General features: G+C 39.0%; 2 protein-coding genes across 2 annotated transcripts; one reads left to right on the forward strand and one right to left on the reverse strand.

Moving 5' to 3' along the window:
• Nucleotides 1-673: 673 nt before the first annotated feature.
• On the reverse strand, nt 674-6465 carry LOC137936867 (isoprenylcysteine alpha-carbonyl methylesterase ICME-like). Its single transcript, XM_068781800.1, has 11 exons — nt 5615-6465; nt 4390-4466; nt 4120-4189; nt 3889-3969; nt 3647-3721; nt 3176-3277; nt 2867-3007; nt 1779-1844; nt 1530-1673; nt 1281-1371; nt 674-966 (listed from the first exon to the last, which is right to left on the reverse strand). The coding sequence occupies exons 1-11, from the start codon at nt 5959-5961 to the stop codon at nt 805-807; spliced, it is 1356 nt and encodes a 451-aa protein (XP_068637901.1). The 5' UTR covers nt 5962-6465; the 3' UTR covers nt 674-804.
• Nucleotides 6466-10168: 3703 nt separating this feature from the next.
• Nucleotides 10169-15679, forward strand: LOC137937547 (phosphate transporter PHO1 homolog 1-like). The gene is made up of 14 exons (XM_068782615.1): nt 10169-10414; nt 10888-11188; nt 11638-12037; nt 12292-12340; nt 12423-12494; nt 12603-12732; nt 13056-13176; nt 13302-13551; nt 13630-13734; nt 13985-14029; nt 14135-14287; nt 14367-14645; nt 14972-15108; nt 15419-15679. Exons 1-14 carry the CDS (start codon nt 10169-10171, stop codon nt 15504-15506), a joined length of 2376 nt encoding a protein of 791 aa, XP_068638716.1. The 3' UTR covers nt 15507-15679.
• Nucleotides 15680-16395: the final 716 nt, after the last annotated feature.

Raw genomic sequence — 16395 nt, forward strand, 5'->3', positions numbered from 1 at the left:
AACAGTCCCTAGAAACTTATTTCTTCTAAAATATATTTTTAATTTCTTCAAAAGCCATGAGGAAAGAAAGTTTAAGAAAAAGTTTTTTTGTTTTTTTCTCACTTTATGATCTTGCATGCAGGGGGGAACGATGCCAAGGGAAAATTTCGTCAGGGATAACGGTTGCGACAGCAACAGAAACAAAGGCGAAGGAGATGAGGGAGAAAAAATCGAGTGGCAGCCACAGAATCGACGACAACAAAAAGGCAGAAAACAGCCGGCGAGGCAACTGTTAACGACGACAAAGGTGGCCACAACAACGGCCGAAAGGGCTCAACGGTGACAAGGGGAGGAAGAATTTTTTCCCCCTCGCTCTACTCGATACTCTAGTCCCGACTCCCCCCGAATCCTGTGCCGCTCGTCAAATTAACGAGCCGACTTGCGAGCTTTTGAGCTGAACCTTGATTTGGTTGAACTTAGGCTCATTAATTTAAACAAACCAATCCTGGATCTCGAACTCAGCTCGAGATTCGGGTATACCGAATCGAACTCAGCTGGAATCGAGCCGCTCGAGAGCTGGCTCGGTTCGAAGCCAACCTAGTTGTTGGTGCAGCGTACTGATTATCTTTATGCGAATGTTTTGCTCAACATTGGATCTTGGGAATTCAGATAATGATTTACTGAGAACACTATCAATCAAATAATGCTCATGCAAATGTTAAACCAAACTCAAATTTGAGGACAATACGTGTAATCAACGAAAAAATGCCACAGAACCAACAAAACTTGCAATAGCATCAAATATCAGTTGGTCATCCCAAGTGTTTAAAATGGGCTGACTTTGTGGGCCAACTGCAACATGAATTCAGGAACAAGGCGTCTTCTATGGGTAGCCTCTGCCTCTTTGGCAAGTGAGACTGTATCACCTGCATGAATAACTGCAACTATGTCTTCAACCAGCGCATCCCTACCACCACGCAGTGGATCCTATTTTATCCATGAGAAAGAAATTATCAGTTACCAAAGTTCCAGCGTTCCATAGTTCCAAAATTCCAATTCCATGTAAATAGGTATGATAAAAGCTCGACCCAGGGAAACAAAAAATAAAGGAACCAATTATATAAATGCTTGGTTTCAAGCAGTTAAAGTGGTTCAAAACAACCCTAAAATAATAGGGCTATATAAAGCACATGATTGGAGTCTTTTCTTTTGTTATTGCCTGTCTTCCATTTTCGTTTTTTTAATGATTCTAAGGCCTTAAGTCATATGCATACTATAAACAGTGACTTTCAGCATAAAACCTGAAGAAATAAATCTGTATGAGTTTTCCCCTCATATAGCATCAATTCAACTTTAGCACCAACTCTTCTCAGGGCATCAGCAAAAGTCTTACTGCACCAGAAATCACAAGTAGTCTGTCAGTTTATTGTTTTAACTGCTTCATCATCAAATACAATTAGACTTTGTCATAGAAAAATAAAACAAACAAAACAAAGAAGACCCTTTCAAGTGGCTAAAGTTGTATGACTTGTTAGGTAAATAAACTGTACCTGGCATCTGATGGTATTGAATAATCTGCAGTTCCATGGAAAAGCAAAATAAATGGCAAGCGAGAAACTGCATCTCTAATTCTTGGATCCAGTGCCATTATTTCAGGAGAAAATCGATGCAAGTCGTGCTCCCCCTCCATAATGCTGTTAAACACCTCAAAATTCTTACATCAGGATATGGCATGAGGAAAAAAAAAGATACAAACTCGATAATAAAAAACCGAAAAAGTGGAAAACAGAGCAGAAGACCTGAGAAAGATAGAGCGGTAAAGGCCTCGTCTATGAAAGTGATCCACCAAGTTCAGTATGTTATACCTGTGAAAGGAGCACACACAGTAAGTGTAATGTTTATTGCATTAAAACAAAGCAAAGAATAACATCCATTAACTTTAGAGAGATAACTGGGACCAGACAATGAACAAATCTATTAAATGACGAATTCCCCATTCTGGAAAACCTATTAAAATCAAAGCCCCACATTACACATGTTCTTAGTTATCCAGATCATTCGCACTCCCAAGATTACCCCAGACACCTGGGAGACTTTACACAAGACCTCACATTAAAGAAGACGTTACACGATAACTCTTATAAAAGAAAGTCCCTGACATGGTCATTGAACCAAAGGCTCAATCCCAACGAGTTTTATCGTTAATTTGTAATTGATATTGTTACTATTAATGCAAATAGAGATTCCACCCGAAAATGCATTATAAATGACATACTACTAGCATGCAGATGTGCTACACCTGTACTACAGAAACTCAAGGTCTACAGACAGTTAGCCTGCAATGACCCAAATGATCAAGTATCCACCCTAGCAGCACATCATTCCCAGGAAATTACATGTTGCAGATCATAAATTTTCACATTAGATATTCAAAATTGATAGCACAATATTAAGCAAGTAAATGTATGGGTGACAGTTTGCCCGTGAGAGGTCTAGCCAAATCCCATCCATTGATGTTGTCAACAAATTCCTAAATGCTTTTAGATTTGACACAATCAGAACAATTTTGGGGTAAGCGTTCTCTTTTTCTTCCCAAGTTACTAGATGCAAGTCATTTTAAAGGAGGAATCATTCACGTCAAATAGAAGGTAGCCAGCTAATGTAAATCCCAACCTAAAGAGGTTGAATGGATAACACCACCCTCTTTATCACAGGTATATAAATTAATATTTCTTACATGAAAAATAGAGTATTATTCTGTAATTTCCAAAATTAAACTTCTCACAGAAAGATAAATTAAGCACAAATAAATTGGGAATCAGGTAGGCATTTCATAGTTGTTGACTGGTGCCACTAGATTCAAAATATAATGACAGAAACTATGTACCCGCCAGATATACCAAAGTAAGCTTTAATCTGAGAAATGCTCCACGTAATATTCTCTCCATCTCCACTCTCTTTAAATGCCTGATCCAGAAGAGCACAAGCAGCAATATGTGCACCAGCTGATTGTCCTACCAAATAGATCCTGCAGGAACATCCAAGAAGCACAACACATAGCAATATCAAAGAGTGCAGGCTATAAACAATAGAATTCAACTTCACTTGTTTCACACTCCATTACATGCATGGACAGAGGTTCTAGTCTGTAGAAATAGTCAGCATCACCTCAAAAATGAAATAACTAGAATTTTACCTATTAGGGTCACCTCCGTACTCAGCAATGTTATTACAAACAAATGAAATTCCTGCAGACGCATCCTTCACCATGTCACTTATGGTACCTTGGGGAAAATTTCTGCATACAGATAGAGACCATGAGAATGAAGCATGGTGACATTTGACTGTAGAAAGAACTTGCATATACCACAAAATAATTTCAAAGCTTAAAAAGGCCTCTTGAAGAAACACTGCTCTCAAATCTTAATTCCGGCAATGCCATCATTGATTGGCAAACACAAAAATCATAATCCTTCATCACTGAAGTGAAAAAATGAGAATAATAGAAATTTTTACTACCATTACAAAGGCTGAAATTTCTATAGAGCATCAAAGATGTCGATCCATATGTGATTAGTTAAGAAAAGTGTCCTTTGATGACAAGGCATGATTAGACAGCAGATGGTATATTATTCAAGACCATGATAAAGCTGACCAACAGAAGCACCTGTAGTCAATGCATGCAACTATGACATCTCTTTCTGCCAATTCAAGACCCAGGAGAGCCCCCCATGCTTTGTACCTAAACCACAACATTATAAGAAAATGAGAATCAAGCAATAAAATGAATAAATTATACATATGGGGATTTTACATATCATATTATGATACAGCAGTCAAAAGTCCAAAGAGGAAAAGTCCTTCATGCAACTTTGAATTCACAAGGAAATCACAAAATTAAAAACTTACCCAATAATCCAAGCACCACCTGTTACAAAAGCCACAACTGGTTTGGGCTCATCAAGATTTGCAGGTAAATACAGATCCAATCTGAGAATCACAAATCCACAAAATATGTTAATAAGGAAACAGACAGTAAGAAAAGAAACAAAATTTTAGCTTCGACAACTTGAAAATTCAATGCAACCCAACAAAATACTGAAGAAAACATAATCAAATACACAGTTCTCATAATCAGACCTGTTCCTTGGCTGATCTCCATAGACTATACTTCTGCGAACCTGACTTGAGAAGAAGTAGTAATATCCAACTGCAAAGAACTAAAGAGATACTTATACTAGTGAAAACTAGATTCCATCTAAAAGAATAAGATGGTTGCTAACATGGTGACTTTTGCAGTAACATGGTAATAATAAAAAGATAGATTCTACATTTCAAAAAATAAAAAGATAGATTCTTGGATGGACCACAAGTATAAACAAGAGAAGAAGAAGAAGTAGAAGAATTCACCCTGCAGAAATCCTGGCATAAGTAATATAGCATAAAGACCAAGAGCAAGAAACTTTATTATCCACCGGTAGCCTACCCTGAATAGAATTATTTGATTAGAAAAAACAACAAATAATATTCAGCTTTTAGCATTCAACAGCTAACTTTGTTTGGAAGACAACATGGATATATAATTTTTCATATAAAATTTCGAGATGTTGAAGAATCTGGGTTGACAAAGGCATTAAAATGTAGCAAAGGAAAACATTTTGTAGGATTTGCCTTTCAATAAAAAACTAAAATGATCATTCATATATCCCAGAATTTATTGTGTAAGTAGAACTAAACAAAGAGAACACAATAAGTTGCATAATGACCTATCCAAGTAGGGGAAAAGGAATTATATTAGAATGTGCTCATAGAAGCAAACTCTTGCTTTCCACTTAAGAAATCGCTTACCCAAAATGATTAGAAATTATTTCCTGTGTCAAGGCTTAAATGGCACTGTAGGCTTATTATAAGTATATATTATCCACGACTATTACTCATGCACGTCTCTCGGTATCAAAGAAGCTCCAATGTTCTTCAGTCAAACAGTCAAACTCTCTCTCAGACATCTTATTCATTTGAAATAACAGTGGATCTCTTCTCCTTATTTTTCTCTTTAGAACATTAACTAAAGTTATCATTTTTAACTATTTAAGTGATATAAAACTTCTGTAACGTCCATCTTGGACAGCAATGAATTTAAACTTGAATCGAATTTGAATTCACACGCTTATCATGGTATAAGAGCCCATAAATTAAAGGCGAACAGTCACTAACGCAAATTTCACTAATTACCAACCATAAACACTGTTGGATGCACTTGCAATATAAAAAATTTTAAAATCTCTGTTGTCATTTTGGAACGAAAAATAAATTGCAATGGTTACAATGAAAACCCAATATTTGAAAGTCAAAACGATGATGGCGTTCATTATTTTATCAGTAGAGTTGCGAAATCGTAAATGATAGCTTTCTTGCACCTTTTTATCACTCAACGAGGGAGAGGAAACCGAAAGGCCAAATAAAAATCATTAAAAAAAAAACAATTGCAACAAAACAAACAGCCGAAAGCTCGTACGCTGGAAGCAGGAAAAGAAACAGAAAAAATAAAATTCAATGGTTAAAGAAAAAAACGAATTTGTAATCACAGAAATAACAAAGTAATCTGAAGTATCTGATAGAGGAAAAGAAATACTACCCGAGGTACGTTAAAAGCTTGAAGCTAAGCCGCGTCAACAAATACGTCTCCGCGGCAGCATGGCCAACATCACGGCGGAACGACTGTTGACGGGAAGGAGGAACGTAGGTAAAGGATCCAGAGCTATTACTTCTCCTCCTCCGATTCTTCTTGCTCTTTTCGGTGATCCACCCGATGAAAGGAGTAACGATGCTCTCGTCCTCAATAGACGAAGGCGAAGTAGAGGGACAAGCCTCCAGAGCCAGATCCTTCTTCTGGTAGATGTCAACGGCGACATCGTCACCGGCGGTACGCGTAGCCGTCGACATCGACGGTTCCGATGAAGAGAGATGGAGTAGGGATTCCATCACGAGAGGAAGGAGAGACGAATCTCCGACAAATTATTTGAAGCACGTAAGAAAACGAAATCGTGTGGGAGGGAAGAGGCGATGGAGGGAATAGATTATGACTTAACCGGAGAGAAAGAAGTTAGGCCACCAGATCTCTGCCACGGAATTTGTCGTTTCTCAGTATTTGCGATATTGGGCCTAGGAGCAAAGACGGTGAAAATCACTACTTAATGTGGGCCTCCAGTATTCTATTGACGCGGGAAAAGAAGGAATGGTGGAAAGCAGGCTCGAGAAAGATCTGGTATTTCTCTCTGTCTGGGCTAATTGCTAGAGAAGTAGTAAGCCCTCGTTAAAATGGAACCGTTTTAATCAGGTCTAATAGCGAGATAGACCGGCCCATTAAGAGAGTATAAGATAGATATGATGAGTCTTGATTATGTAACTCAGTCGAGAATTACGGAGTTACCGTGGCTTTCGAAATGATGAAGAGATAATCATTCAGATTTAAAGAGCTATATTTTGTTAATACTTACTAAAGACGATGATATGACTGGTTTTGTGGAGCAGTGCTCTGAGCGTTCACCGGAATCCAAATCAAGAATCATATCTCCGCACTCTCCTTAAACGGCAGTCCTCGTGTACGCGCATATATTCCTGCAGGACATACGAAACCAAAGTAAGAACCACTGAGTTATTTCAATTAGAAAATGCCCGACTGGTGCTGCTTAAACGAGAGGGATTCGAATGACTGGCATAAAATGGACAAACAGACGATATTACCGTATCAACAGGAACAGTGACACAGTAAACCGCACTAATTCTTTGCCATGATTTGTCTGCCTCGTGCCTTGATTGGCACCAGCATTCAGCAAGGAATTCCTCCAACAAGATCAGACTACATTCATGGCAACAGAGGCGAATCTCGATGACGATTGTGATGCAACCCCAGTGAGAATAGCAGAGTTCTGAGTGAGAGAATCTGTGATGTAGCATGCTTTACGAAGATGCCCCTTAGCCATCCGTTTTTGTTAATCAAAACATTGTACTTACTCTTCTAGTAATGGATCCACTTTGCCCTTCAAGGAAAGTAAATAGCTGTACCCACTTTTTCAGATCAGATAAGAATTCTCGTTCTGGAGCTTTCAGCTGTTGACGATGTAATTCCTTTCCACAAACCAAAATTGAAAAATTTTCAATCCTACGAATTATCACTCGCTTCTTTTGCAAAAAAGCATGTTGTACAAGTATCAATGGAGTGGTTAAATTAATGTCACAGATATATCAAGTGACAAAAATTACGCCACTTTCAGAACTTTTTTGTCAATAATTGGTGAAAAGGATAATCGAATGCTATTCGCATTCTTTACCGAAAATTTGAGATCTGTATCAACCGAAGTGACTGTATCTAGGTGAAGTCGTTGAAATCTTTAAGCATTTCCCGTATAACATCCACAATCTTTGGCGTTGCAGACTTCCAGTACTCTGTCTACTTGATCCGAAGCATAAATCGTGAATGTAAGCTTCGTCAGTTTGTCCGCAGAATATATCATTTTCCTTTCGTACAAATGAAGATTAACTGAATACATTGGATTCGGTTGTCAAATCGTAAAGGAAATTGACGAAAAGAACTATTCGGAAACTCATACCTGAATTCCTCCGTTCCATAACGTATGGAGATTCCTCGCACAGAATTCCTGCCCATTCATGTCTTGATTTGATGTATTAAGGAATGGAGGCCTGGATCGATTCCAAAAAACCAAGCATATACTAAGATAATCCATCTTAGCTTAAGCTATAATCTAGTACAAACAAAGGCCTTGATTTCGAAAGGGAGAACGCAGCCACTTTCCTTCACTGATTCCGGAGGATCGTGAGGTTTGAGATGAGGATAAGAAGCCGGAGGAGGAAGAAAAGTAAAAGAGAGAATGGATCCGCTCTCAGGTTATAAATTTGAAAATGTGGAGGAGAGTTCTTCACATTTTGTACAATGGAAATTAGAAAGAGGGATATTCGAAATTGATTTGGTATTTGGTTCATTCTCATTAATGAGGAATTGTGGTGAGCATTGGAAACTAGGGAATCCAAATCAAGAATCATGTGCTTGTAATCATTCTCCTGCTAATGGAAGATGAGTTGGAGGTTTTTCTTTCTGCAACTCTCTTGCTTCCTAGTAAAGGATGGGATCTACGATCAGAATTTTTTTTTTATCGGGCACGTTCGGAAAGTAGAAGAAAAAAGAAAATAAGAATTAAATTATTATTATTCCAATAAATAGTTAATAAAATAAATAAAAATTATTAAATATTTTTATGAATAATAATAATTAAAAATTTATTTTCTTTTATTTTTCATAAGGTTCCAAATAGACCCTAACCAAGTCTACTGAATTCGGAATTGACTAAAGCCCAGTCCGGTTATCAAAGTCAGATCCTAACTTGATGGAGGAGGGGACACGAAGACTGGTCCCCCCTCCCTCCAACCCAAGTGGGTTCAATGCCATGCATCCTTTTGCCATAGAATGATGCACCAGAGGAGGGGTGGGGGTGACCTTTTCTTGGAGGGGAGTAGTGACCTCTCTTTTAAACAGCAGCTCTATTTTTATTCATCATTTTTCCATTCAAATGCGTTTAAAAAGAGGCCTTCAATCGGATGTAGCACGCGAACTACAAGGATGGAGTTGAGACAAGAGTGACAAAACGGAAAAGGGAAATGGGACCGTCGGTCGGGGTGCCGATCCTGCGCTTCCCTGCACCCAGAAAAGCAATGACTTCCGACTCGGACTAGCATTTGCAGGTCTTGCCATTGGCACAGCCCTTCCCTCAGCGTTTCATCATTTGCTTTGTGCACAACGTTTTTCTATGAATATAAATGAAACCATAATCAAGGCTTAAAAGATACAAAAATGAAATCAAAAAGTCTTTTTTCTCCGGTTCTAGATCATCGTTTCCGCTCATAGATTTGTTTGTTCAACCTACAGCGGAAGCTGGTTCCTCCACCAGATATTTGAGAATTTCAATTCCGAGAAGGAGATATCATATATTTATATATTAGATAAAAACAAAAAAGAGACAAAAATAAAGGAAGCGAGTGGAGGAGACGAAGAAAAGACGAATCAGTGCGGGGAGCAGCTTCAGAGGGTGCAGAAAACATCGTATCTTTTGAGTGATTCGCATTCCACAATCCACACACTCACCTGAGAGACAGATGCGATGTCAATTTTCCGCAATTATATCCTCTGATGGAACCACGGAAAGTTGAAAACGAAAAGGGAAGAGAGAAGGAATACTGGAATAGAGGAGTGGAGGGAACCAAATTTCGAATGTGGCGGGAAACGCCATGGCCGTGGGCATTCAACGGGACAAGTTGAGCAAGGAGTAATCGGCAAAGGACAGAGAGAAGAGAATAATCTTATCTTAATGAAACTAGGAAAAAGATGAGATATCCATTATTTTGGGTTTTTATTCTTCGTAGGTGACATAAGTAGCAAGCATAATTCTCAGATGAGGACGTCGGGTGGCCTGATTTCTTCGTTTCCATTGACGCGATTCCTAGACCAACTGAAGATGCCCTGTTAGCACCCAAACAGGCACTTTGGTTTAATCCCCGCCCTCCTCTCTCCAGTTTCAACTGCCCATTTCACTTCCAAGAAACTCAGTTGCTTTCTGGTGCAGCCGCAGGTAGCCCGCCAGTCATAAAAAGCTCCCATTAGTCGGAATGTGTTTCCTTAGTGGGTGTAAATAATTAAAGCCTTTTTAAATATTATCCTCATTATGGTGCAAATCCTAATGGTCTAACGATAAAAAGCGCATTTCCTAGGCACCCCACCACTTTGCCGGTAAAAAAATAGGTTAGTTCAGTTTGTGCCGTCATTCATTAGAAAGGCGAGGGTATCATGGTCAGATCAAGACATTAATGCGGCATGGAGCCCACTCGCCGGACGGCCACGGCCGCCCTTGCGGACATTTTCCGGCGAATCGAGCCACCACGCCATTCAAGTGGAAGATGGGAAATGAGGATAATAATAATCTGCAGTGTCAATGGGCGGATATTTCAGTATGTGCTGTCGAGCATCGGTACGACTCAGCAGCAAAGCCTTCAATCACTTTCCTTTTCGCTGCTCCAATGCCCATAAATAGATTTCATGGCCTCTCCGCTGAACTCACTCCATCAGAGTATCGTACTCTTCCCCCTCGTTCTGACATTGCGAGAGCTTGCGTACCTGAAGATGGTAAAATTCTCTAAGCAGTTTGAAGGGCAGCTAGTGCCTGAGTGGAAGGAGGCGTTCGTGGATTACTGGCAGCTGAAGAAAGACCTTAAAAGGATCCCCTCGTTGAATGCTCAACATGGTGCCACGCAGCTACAAGAGAAAGAGAAGAAATCCAAGTGTTCTTTCTCCTGCAATGTTCTTTCTCCTCTTTTCAGAAAGATTTCTGCTTACGGCCATGAACGTAAAGAGCATGGAGTCATTCAGGCACTCATCTCTCCCTATCTTTCTTCATTTCATTGGTCTGATCAGTACTTTCATCTCCTGCATCAAGCAAGTGTCTAGCTTCCTTTTGTATGATTTTAGCTTTATATATGCAAGTTGAACACGAAGATCCATGATTTGTTCGTCAAGTCGCAGTTTATCTCTGTTTTCTTATAAAGTGTTCTGGTTGCAACTCCGACGAGTTTGACGGGTTTTTCTTCGTTAACTAAGTTCATTCTTTCAATTATCAGTTCAGCCGTTTTTCTGCTCTCGTTTTTTTATCATTTTGTTATTATATCAATCATATCAACGCGTGCGTTTTCCGCTCTTTTATTCCACTTTTTCACAGCCATCTTGTCGACGTGGTTTCACGTATGAATCCTCTCTCTCTCTCTCTCGCTCCCTCCCTCTCCTGCTCTCTCTCTCTGTAATCCCGGATTACCATGTTGATGCGATTTCATGCTTTTCGTGATCAGGTTCACAAGAAGCTGGCTTCCTCGGCGAGTAAAGGAGACGTTTACGAGACTGAACTGCTAGACCAATTCGCTGACACCGATGCCGCCAGGGACTTTTTTTCACGACTCGATCTCCAGCTCAACAAAGTTAATCAGTTCTACAAGAACAAAGAAAAAGAATTCATCGAGAGAGGAGAATCGTTGCAGAAACAAATGGAGATCCTCCTCGAACTCAAGGCCGCACTGAAGCAGCAGCGAGGCAAGACGGTCCCCTCTCAAGATTCCAGGGAGGATCCCTCCATCTCCTGCTCCATCACTTGTGGTATGTGATCTTTTACTTTCTTACTTCTTAATGGCATCGAAGATATGGTCTTGATGTAGGCTGAGCTGCTACACTGCTAGGAGTGGCACCTTTATCTTCTGTCACTAATTTTGAAAAAGTAGACAATGTAAAAGGCACAGATAGCTTATTATATTTTTTGTAGCTTTCTTCGACAACAGAGAGAATGTGGGCTCTGAGTGGAAGTAAATGCCTGCGAGCTTTACTTGGGTGCTAGAGTCCATTGTTGACCAATGCTGTTACGAAATAACTCAATATATTCATTTCCATTAAGCATAAATCCAGCAAAAAGTGGGCTTCCTCATCTCCAGAAGATCACAATCTGATCATCGTCGAAAGTTGCATAGCTTGCATGTCCACTGAACTTGTTGGGTAGTGATGGATTGAGATACTCCTAAATCCTAACAGTTCGCTGTTGCGTTTGTGAACAGAGGATGAAGTTGGCAAGGACACAACGGAGCAAGAGCAGCTCCAAGACGGCTGCAGTTTTGGCAAAAACGAAGCAGAGTTTTCCGAGTCACCAAGAGCTGAAGAGGAAGGGAGGTTGATGAGGATGAAGAAGAAAGAAAGCAAGCTGAGGAGTCTCTCTGGCAAGGTCATTAACTGCCAAGGGAAAAATCTGAGGATTAACATCCCTCTGACTACTCCTTCTCGAACCCTCTCGGCGATTACTTACTTGGTCTGGGAGGATTTGGTTAACCAGTCCAAGAAATGTGGCCCAGAAGGAAATAAGTTGAACATCAACAAAACGAAGCTCCACCATGCAGAGAAGATGATCAGAGGAGCTTTTGTTGAGCTCTATAAAGGGTTGGGATTTCTCAAATCGTACAGGTAACTTCACGTTTTTGTTGGCTGAAGATTAATCTGAAAGCAGAAACAGGATGACTGCATTAATATTCGTCTAATAGCAAAGATATGCGATGCAGTGGATTGAATATATATTAGATATGGAAAGATTTTCCTCATGTTGATAAAAAAAAATCATGAAAAGAATAATGCTGGCAGTTCTCAGCTGCTATGGTTATAAGATAAGAATCTTTTGCAATTTTAAATCCGTCTAAATATTCTTTCATTTGATGCTTCAGAAACTTAAACATGCTTGCTTTTGTGAAGATACTGAAGAAATTTGACAAGGTGAGGAAAGGACCTTAAAGAAATTTTACCCAAACTTGTTTCTGAGAACGAGATTAACTTTTCCTTCTTTTTGTGTTTTCAGGTCACAGGAAAGCAAGTTCTTCACATTTACCTCAAAGTAGTGGAGAGCTCATACTTCAACAGCTCCGACAAAGTAAAAATTACCCCTACCATTTTTTCAATCCAGTGTTAAAAGAGCTTTTAAAGTGATGAGCCTTATCAGAATATTGTCCTGAAACACGATTGATGTCATCAATGGCAGGGCGTAAAATTAATGGATGAAGTCGAGGAACTATTTATTAAATATTTTGCCGAGGAAAACAAAAGGAAGGCTATGAAATACCTGAGACCCACTCAAAGAAAAGAATCCCATGCAGTCACTTTTTTCATTGGTGAGCATCTTTATCTCTAGATTGAAATATGACAATGAATAAATGGATTTAAGTTGTTCATCACTAGAATCATTCCCTTCAAAAGAACACCATTAAAGCTTTTGATCGCATTTGTTATCAACTGGTCGTCCAATTCCAGCAGATCTTATATTTATTCTGTTGGCATCAAATCACTCTTCATCAAAACTTTTAATAATATGAAGAAGTTTCTTAACTCTGGCGAATCATATTAGGGTTTGGGATGGACCTAAACACGATTTTAACATTAAAAAATTCAAAACTGATACAGACTTATCAAATGATGGTTTGTTCTCCTGAATCAGGTCTTTTCACCGGATGCTTCATAGCTCTCTTTGCTGGTTATGTGATAATGGCACACATAGCTGGAATGTACACCCGCCAGTCAGATACTGTCTACATGGAAACAGTCTATCCAGTTCTCAGGCAAGTACTCGTCACTGTTCTCTCTCTTTCCCAAGTGAGAACTGAGAAGAGAGAATGCTCATCGTGTTGGAAAAGGTCTTCTAATAAAAGTGTTGCTTACACTCTCATGTTTGTGGTCTTTGCAGTATGTTTAGCCTACTGTTTCTGCATCTGTTTCTTTACGGGTGCAATATTTTCTTGTGGAGAAGAACTCTCATAAACTACAGCTTTATATTTGAATTTGCCCCCACAAGGGAGCTGAAGTATAGGGATGTCTTCTTGATATGTACTACATCTATGACTATTGTGGTGGGGGTCATGTTTGCTCATCTTACTCTCATTGCAAGGGGGCATTCTTTGATCGAAACCCACGCAATTCCAGGACTTTTACTACTGGTAAACTTCTTTCCCTGCATCTAAACTTCAGACAATCGATGCAAAGTAATAATACTCTGTTCTTCCTCCTGTCCACAGTTTTTCCTGTTGATGCTAGTCTGCCCCTTCAACATCCTGTACCGTTCCAGCCGTTATCATTTTATACGGGTTATCAGAAATATCATCTTATCACCTCTCTACAAGGTATGATTTTCTAATTAAAATAGATCACAATAGAAAAATTTGCTTCTCACCTCCTGCCCACGGTTGTAAACTGTTGGAAGATGTAATGGACTGCCATTTTATACGAAAAGATCGTATACACTATTTGCAGCAAGCTGGGTGTTCATGATATTCTTCCAACATAAACCACGCGAGCAACTTGTCAAATTTCCATCTTCTCAAAATGACTAGAACAACTTAAAATAAGATATCTGCTTGCTTACATTTTCAGGTGGTCATGGTGGACTTCTTTATGGCTGACCAACTCTGTAGTCAGGTTCAAACTCAATCTTTACTGTAACTTGAATTGAAGTAGTAGAAATATCAAGTTCAATGTTAGCTCAATACTAACTAACATGGTGTCCCATTCATCTCTGAGCAGGTGCCCATGCTAAGGAGCCTGGAGTATGTTTCCTGCTACTACATAACTGGGAGTTACAAGACTCAGGACTATGGATTTTGCATGAGAACCAAGCATTACAGAGATTTGGCTTATGCAGTTTCCTTCCTGCCCTACTACTGGAGAGCAATGCAGGTATGAAAATATTAGCCTCTTTATGTTCTTCATCATGTTGCCTGCTGTTAAAAAAATTAAGTGTGTCTTGGCTGTGCAGTGTGCCAGGAGATGGTTTGATGAAGGGGAAACAAGCCACCTAGTGAACCTTGGCAAGTATGTTTCTGCTATGCTGGCTGCAGGGGCCAAAGTGGCCTATGAGAAGGAGAAGAGTATGGGATGGCTCTCTCTTGTTGTAGTCATGTCAAGCAGTGCAACTGTGTATCAGTTATACTGGGACTTTGTTAAAGACTGGGGTTTGCTCCAACCCAACTCCAAAAATCCCTGGCTTAGAAATGAGTTGATGCTTCGTCGAAAGTTTGTTTACTTTTTATCCATGGTATATTTCTCAATTCACCTCAGTTATGCCAAATTGCCAATTCATATTCTTCTAACTTAATCTGATCAAAGTGATAAGCAACATAAATGGCTTAATGATCCGACTGCAGTCTCTGTATTTCATGGAATGGTGCGTTACTAAACAGAACTGTACATGAGATTTCTGATCTCAGGTCTAAAGGATTAACCTTTGTTCTTCCTTGCATGAGGCAAGAGGCCATGCCATTGACTCCACTGGAGCAGAATTTAAGTTAATATACCTTCATTTGCGGTTATGATCTCTTAAACAAGATGACTTAAATCAGAAGCATTGGGTATGTTTTGCAGGGTTTAAATCTTATTCTCAGGCTAGCTTGGTTACAAACGGTTCTTCACTCCAATTTTGGGAGTGTTGATTACAGAGTTACAGGATTCTTTTTGGCTGTCCTTGAAGTGATTCGACGAGGACAGTGGAATTTTTACAGGTAAATCAATGGTTTCCCATCTTCTTGACTCTAAACACACTAAAATCAACTTCTAAGCATTAGAGCTCGTAAATTGCAGTCTTCTTTCTTTCCCGTTCCTTCAAAATCATTCATTTGGACCATTTAAAATACCGCCCTCAAGCAAACTCTGTTTTATAACCCCGAGGCCGTGATAATACAACTTAGCAGAGATTCTTTTAAAAGGAAACAAGGGTTCCAATGCCAAATTTTCCTTTGTAAAAGTAGCAGAGAAGTTCTGTTTTGAGGTTCCAATCTCCTATCACTCACTATCAGACCCTGAATGGTCCAGGTTAGAGAATGAGCATCTGAACAACGCAGGCAAATTCAGAGCTGTCAAGACTGTACCACTCCCTTTCCATGAAGTGGATCAAGATTAATTCCCTCCAATGGTGGTTGGAGCTTCGGAATATGACATGGTTACTGCAAGTACTGGACAAAAGGAAGCTTACCCAGCTTGCTCACGGATTCGTGTTGGGTGTGCAATTCATGGAATTCCAAGAGACTCATCTTACATTCCAAAGTCCTGGTGAGAACCACGGAGAACAGAACCAATGCCCGCTGTATATGCAACAGAATAAAATAGTGAAAATAAAAAAATTCTTTCAGAAGAAGGACAAGGTATCCATTGCCACCTTTACATGATTCTTTGTAGCTTCAGTCGGTTTGCAGTTTTCTAATTATGATGATTACAGAGTTTAATTTTCTTTGAAACGAGTAAAGAAGAATAACAAACTGTTATTTGTTGAACTTGTTTGAAACTATTATGCTAAAAGGCTTAGGAAAGCAACCTACGGATCTTATACAAGGATTCGCCCGGTCGATACAGACAAATATTCCAACAGAACTGAAACACGATTTTTTCATTGAATTATAGTCATATATATAAAGATTTATAACAAAATCACCTAAACAAAAGGATTATTCAGAGGAGTCATATTCTTATCGAAGATTCAACTAATTTTATCTACTATAAGTGAATACGAATTTATACAAAGTCAAATTGTTGCAAAAACTTGTCTACTATATAATAACTAGTCTAGAAGGAGAGAAAAATAAAAGATAAATTTATATTTTATATATTTATTACATAATATTTAAATAATATCTTCTATATATTATTGATAATAGGTACTCATTGTTTTAGTTACTTGGTCGTAAAAATCTAGAGCATTTCCTAAAATGGACTTTCAAAGGAAAATCCAATAGATAATAAAAAATAAAATAACAAAATAAATAATTTAATTATCTTGGTTTATGTTGGAATAT

Source organism: Aristolochia californica, unplaced genomic scaffold (assembly GCF_029961685.1).
Source record: "Aristolochia californica isolate CCGP_79_NKW_82.1479 unplaced genomic scaffold, dmAriCali1.0.hap1 SCAF_7, whole genome shotgun sequence".
Lineage (NCBI taxonomy): Eukaryota > Viridiplantae > Streptophyta > Magnoliopsida > Piperales > Aristolochiaceae > Aristolochia > Aristolochia californica.

What these genes read in the sequence shown, in the direction of transcription:
- LOC137937547 (XM_068782615.1), top strand. Translation starts at nt 10,169, where the DNA reads ATGGTAAAATTCTCTAAGCAGTTTGAAGGGCAGCTAGTGCCTGAGTGG. An exon ending in TCTTATCACCTCTCTACAAG is followed by an intron (nt 13,735 to 13,984) that starts GTATGATTTTCT and finishes TTACATTTTCAG; the next exon opens with GTGGTCATGGTGGACTTCTT. An exon ending in TTGTTTACTTTTTATCCATG is followed by an intron (nt 14,646 to 14,971) that starts GTATATTTCTCA and finishes TATGTTTTGCAG; the next exon opens with GGTTTAAATCTTATTCTCAG.
- LOC137936867 (XM_068781800.1), bottom strand. Translation starts at nt 5,961, where the DNA reads ATGGAATCCCTACTCCATCTCTCTTCATCGGAACCGTCGATGTCGACG. An exon ending in AAGCTTTTAACGTACCTCGG is followed by an intron (nt 4,467 to 5,614) that starts GTAGTATTTCTT and finishes AATTCTATTCAG; the next exon opens with GGTAGGCTACCGGTGGATAA. An exon ending in ATACAGATTTATTTCTTCAG is followed by an intron (nt 967 to 1,280) that starts GTTTTATGCTGA and finishes TGGATAAAATAG; the next exon opens with GATCCACTGCGTGGTGGTAG.